Source organism: Electrophorus electricus, chromosome 3, assembly GCF_013358815.1.
Source record: "Electrophorus electricus isolate fEleEle1 chromosome 3, fEleEle1.pri, whole genome shotgun sequence".
NCBI classification, from domain to species: Eukaryota; Metazoa; Chordata; class Actinopteri; order Gymnotiformes; family Gymnotidae; genus Electrophorus; species Electrophorus electricus.
The window spans coordinates 2,919,636-2,924,287 of record NC_049537.1 but is presented as its reverse complement, the minus strand read 5'-3'; the positions used below and the strand labels follow the sequence as shown (position 1 = coordinate 2,924,287).

General features: G+C 40.8%; 1 protein-coding gene across 1 annotated transcript; it reads left to right on the top strand.

Annotated features, from left to right (window-relative positions):
• Positions 1 to 525: 525 nt before the first annotated feature.
• On the top strand, positions 526 to 1,559 carry sox14 (SRY-box transcription factor 14). The gene has a single exon (XM_027007764.1). The coding sequence runs from the start codon at positions 843 to 845 to the stop codon at positions 1,557 to 1,559; it is 717 nt and encodes a 238-aa protein (XP_026863565.1). The 5' UTR covers positions 526 to 842.
• The last annotated feature ends 3,093 nt before the right edge of the window (positions 1,560 to 4,652 follow it).

Genomic DNA, 4,652 nt, shown 5'->3' with positions numbered 1-4,652 from the left:
AAACCGTATGTTATAAAATATTTAAAAAGAAACACCTTTATTTTGAAGTATCTAACAGAAATTAAATAAACTTATATTTACACTAATAGTTATATAGCTGAACATTATGTGCTGTTCGGTTGTTCGTATCCAAATTGCCACTATAGTATAGTTTACATTTTGTTTGCGTGTTTGTTTGTTTACTTAATTAGACAAGAGGCATGTCTTAAGGATTGGCGCCGTTAGATGTTAAGTTTTATTGCAGAAAGGTTGAAGGTCTGTGTTTGTAGATCTTAAACTAAATGGATTCGGGAGGGGAGAGAGTAACCTCCCCAATCTTTGTTTGCGTCGTAATATACATATTTTCGTAGGTATTATATCGGTTTCTCTTTGCTGATTGGTCGCTCAGGTTGGCAAGGAAACGCCCTGCGATTATGTCAGATTGCGTGCAGACCGAACCAGCCCAGCCTTTGAACTTCACCGCTTTTGGCGCTCATTCACGAGCTTTTACTCATTTCCTAGCCAGGTGCGTTACAAGACGAGAAACCTCCAAGAAAAAAAAAAACACAACCAGTTCGGTCGTCGAGCGCGGAACTTTGCCTCACCTCGGTGGATTTTGCTCTCTGTCAGCCTACCAGCGCTGCGTTGAAGAGGGACAAATCTTTTAACTTCGCGAGCGATTCCTTTAACTCGAAAGATTTACGCAGTTGGATTTTTCACTCATGCCGTTTTCACAGCTCTTCTCCAACTTACAAAAAGTGGCATGATCAGTGTGTGTCGGCAAGACAGGTGAATATTTTCTCTTGGCTGGTTAAAGAACTTTTTTGACGTTATTTTGATAGGAATAAACGGGCGCCGCAAAAATGTCAAAGCCAGCAGATCATATCAAGAGACCCATGAACGCCTTCATGGTCTGGTCTCGCGGCCAGAGGAGGAAAATGGCTCAAGAGAATCCCAAAATGCACAATTCCGAAATCAGCAAAAGGCTTGGCGCCGAGTGGAAGCTGCTCTCCGAATCCGAGAAGCGACCGTACATCGATGAGGCAAAGAGGCTCCGGGCACAGCACATGAAAGAGCACCCAGATTACAAGTACAGACCCCGGCGCAAACCCAAAAATCTGCTGAAAAAGGACAGGTACGTCTTCCCTTTGCCATACCTCGGGGACACAGATCACTTGAAAGGACTTCCGGTGTCTGCCACGGACTCTCTGTTGGGTTCCTCAGAAAAAGCCCGAGCGTTCCTGCCGCCGACGTCGGCACCATACTCCTTCCTCGACCCGAGCCAGTTTAGCTCCAGCGCCATTCAGAAAATGACAGAGATGCCCCACACGTTGACCACCAGCACTTTACCCTATGCGTCCTCTTTGGGATACCAGAACGGGGCTTTTGGTAGTTTGGCTTGCCCGAGTCAGCACACTCACACCCACCCGTCGCCCACAAACCCGGGCTACGTCGTACCCTGTAACTGCACGGCGTGGTCGGCGTCGAGTTTACAGCCCCCCGTTGCCTACATACTTTTTCCAGGTATGACCAAGAGCGGGATTGATCCGTACCCTTCAGCGCACGCCGCTGCTATGTAACGCCGCGGCCGCAAAAAAAAAAAAAAAGAGTACAAAGACGGTCTTCTCTGTGAAAACTTGAATACAGCAATGCATGTACATAAGGACAGTGCACCTCCCCCCCCACCCCCCCCCCCCAAAAAACGAGAGAAACGACGAAAGCATTTATCCAGGCCGAGGGGACTTGAGAACAGAGTTGGCGAAAACTTTTCATGCGATCCAACAAGACGTTCCTTGGACCTCTGCATGGAACTTGGAATAGATGTGAGCAGGTGCCCAAAACTGTAAGAATTGTAAATGTTATAACGTTTATTAATGGCTACCGAAAAGGAGGCCTTTAACTTTATTTATTATGTACATTTTGATGCTATAATAATAATTTTGTTTCAACTAATATTATTATTGTTATTTTAAACACGAATTTGGTTTGCACAAGTGACATTTAACCTTCATATTTCTTGTATATTGTACCGATACTTTGGCACTCTGATGGTATGGGTTGGATCAAAATTAGAACTTTTGAGTTTCATGAATATACGGGTTATATTGTTTATATTTATCAAACTGGCACTTAAAATTAGACAGTCTATTTAAAATATCAAGTGGAAAAAACATATCTTTCAATACTTTTCTTTTCTTATTATTATCGTGGTTCAGTGCTAGTCATACATTCATTTCATGTGAGAAAGAACAAGTCTGAAGCGAAACGCGGTTAATGTTGTGATTTTTTATCTGCGATGGTAACTTAAAACCTGTAATGTTATGGAAAGGAAATTGTATCCAAAAGGGTGATACCTCGATTCTTTGTTCATTTGCCGAGCAAAGACGTTTTGAATAAAGACAATCTGTCTTCAAAAATACATAAACCTTGTTATATTGAATACTTACAAAACTTAAAGTCTAATATTTGCCTAATATAAAATAATTTGTCATTAAATATTAACGCATGTCTAATCTATAACTTAACTAACACTGATAACATGGTAGAACTACCATTAACATACATTCGGGTAATTGTTACCCGATTCAGTGTTAACATGCACTGAACAAAATGAAGTGCGACTATTTTCTCAAATTGTGCCCTTACAATTCAAACAGGCCAATTTCGGGTTTGTTTAAAATTGATATTTTCCACGCTTAATATGCACAAAACCCTAGAAAACAAAACCAAACCAAATAAAGAACAACAAAAATAGTAGCCTTTTAAAAGACATAGACTGCCTTATTTAAAATATTTATCTGGCAAAGAAAATGTTAACATTGAATTATATATCCGTTAAGAGTTATTGAACCAGTAGTACTTAAATGGTGCAACGTTTCAAGGGGGCGTCTAATAGCCACCTGGCTCCTCGGTTAAGATCTGAGATAAGTGTTGTCAACCCATGGCGTCCTCGATTGCTCTTTAGGGACCTCGGATCCAAATTAGATGGCAAAGCAAACAGGCCCTAGCGAACTCGGCCTTTCTGAAATCTCAGCGCTCAAACAATAGACATGAATTTATATTGAAACTAACAATAGAATTGAAATTAGTTCGCAGAGTGGGGCGCTTGGCAGGGCTAAGGCACGCCATGTAGCGCCTTGGCGTTTCTGAAATAAAAAGAACAATGTCCTGTCTATCCTTTAAAGACTCGGATTGTGTGAGATTCCCGTTTGTGAACAGTGCATCTTTTTAACGCCGCTTACTCGCAGTTTATAGCACCCTGCCGGCGCGCGCCTGATGTCCGAGCTAACGCGCAGTGACTCGCGCTGTCACATTTCCAAGGGATGCACATTGCTCTTCAGTCAGCGCTGTTGAACAGGACCTGAGTCCAAACACGAGGCCTCCGAACTATTACTGGTGCTGGATTTATTCATTATATTTATTCATTATATCGTAGGCAGTTTCCTCTTCCCCGACAGTCCATTCCTCTTATGAATAAATCCTTTTTTTCCTATTCCTCCTAACAGGTTAAGGCTATCGGAGTTTTCCTCTGTTTTTGGCTACTGTGCTCATACATTTGGGTCCTAATGTATTTTTTTTTCTCACTCGTATGTGTGTCTCCTCCAAGTTGTCGTGACGCTTAAATGAACTGATTACGTCCTTTGATGTTTGGTAGTGTGGGAGAGGACGTTACCCTAAGGGATTTTGCTCGTCTGACTTGTTCTACCGCTCAGCCGCGTCAAGATCCAGGTCTGTTCTTACAGATCCTCGGTCATCATAGCACATCATCAATGCTCCTGTTAAATTAACACGATTATTAGGTATAAAACGCATAGATTGTTAAAAAAAAAGGTTACATTTACAATACGTACTAAATGTCTTCATTCGAATAATGTTGACAAGATGGTATAAATTTTAAAATACGCTTTGTTAGGACAGGCAATACATCTGTTACCGAGAAGACACGTGACCAAATTCCCATATTCTCCCCTTTTTTCTCCTCCTCTTCATCATCATCATTATTATTATTATTATTATTATTATTATTATTATTGTCACTATTGTTACCACTATAATTATTACTATTATCGTTTTTGTTGCTGGTGTTAATAATGTTAAAGCATTAACAGTAGTCGCGCAGGCCCGCCTACACGTTATGAAAATTATGATGTGTGCGCTCCTGCTTTCAAACGTGGGAAATGCGAGTCCATTTATAACCCAATGTTTCGTTTCTCTCTTATTTACACACATAATTCCTTTTAGTGATATATTCCATTTAAAAAAAAAACAAGTCACGTGATTACTTATACTCTGCATGTGAACAGTCAAACATGTAACAACTTGCTCAGATTTGCGGCTACGTTTCATAACTTCACACGATTCGTATAATCATATAATTCGCACACCAATTTTCAAAGGGCAGAATTTCTGAAATTATAGCGATCGTGTGAATAGAAAATGGGATTCACTCAAAGGGAACACGCTTGCCGAACAATTGAGCTGCGGCTGCATACAGAGGATTGGAATTCGCGTGTACTTTTTGTCTATTGTCGCAAGGCTAGGCAATGGGATTTGCACACCGAGGTGTAATAGCATTACTGTATTAATTAAAAAATTCATTTCACATCCAGATTGTTTACTTATCTGCCAAGAACATATGCCGGGAGAAGTTAAGATTCACGATTCTGCACTAT

What these genes read in the sequence shown, in the direction of transcription:
- sox14 (XM_027007764.1), top strand. Translation starts at nt 843, where the DNA reads ATGTCAAAGCCAGCAGATCATATCAAGAGACCCATGAACGCCTTCATG.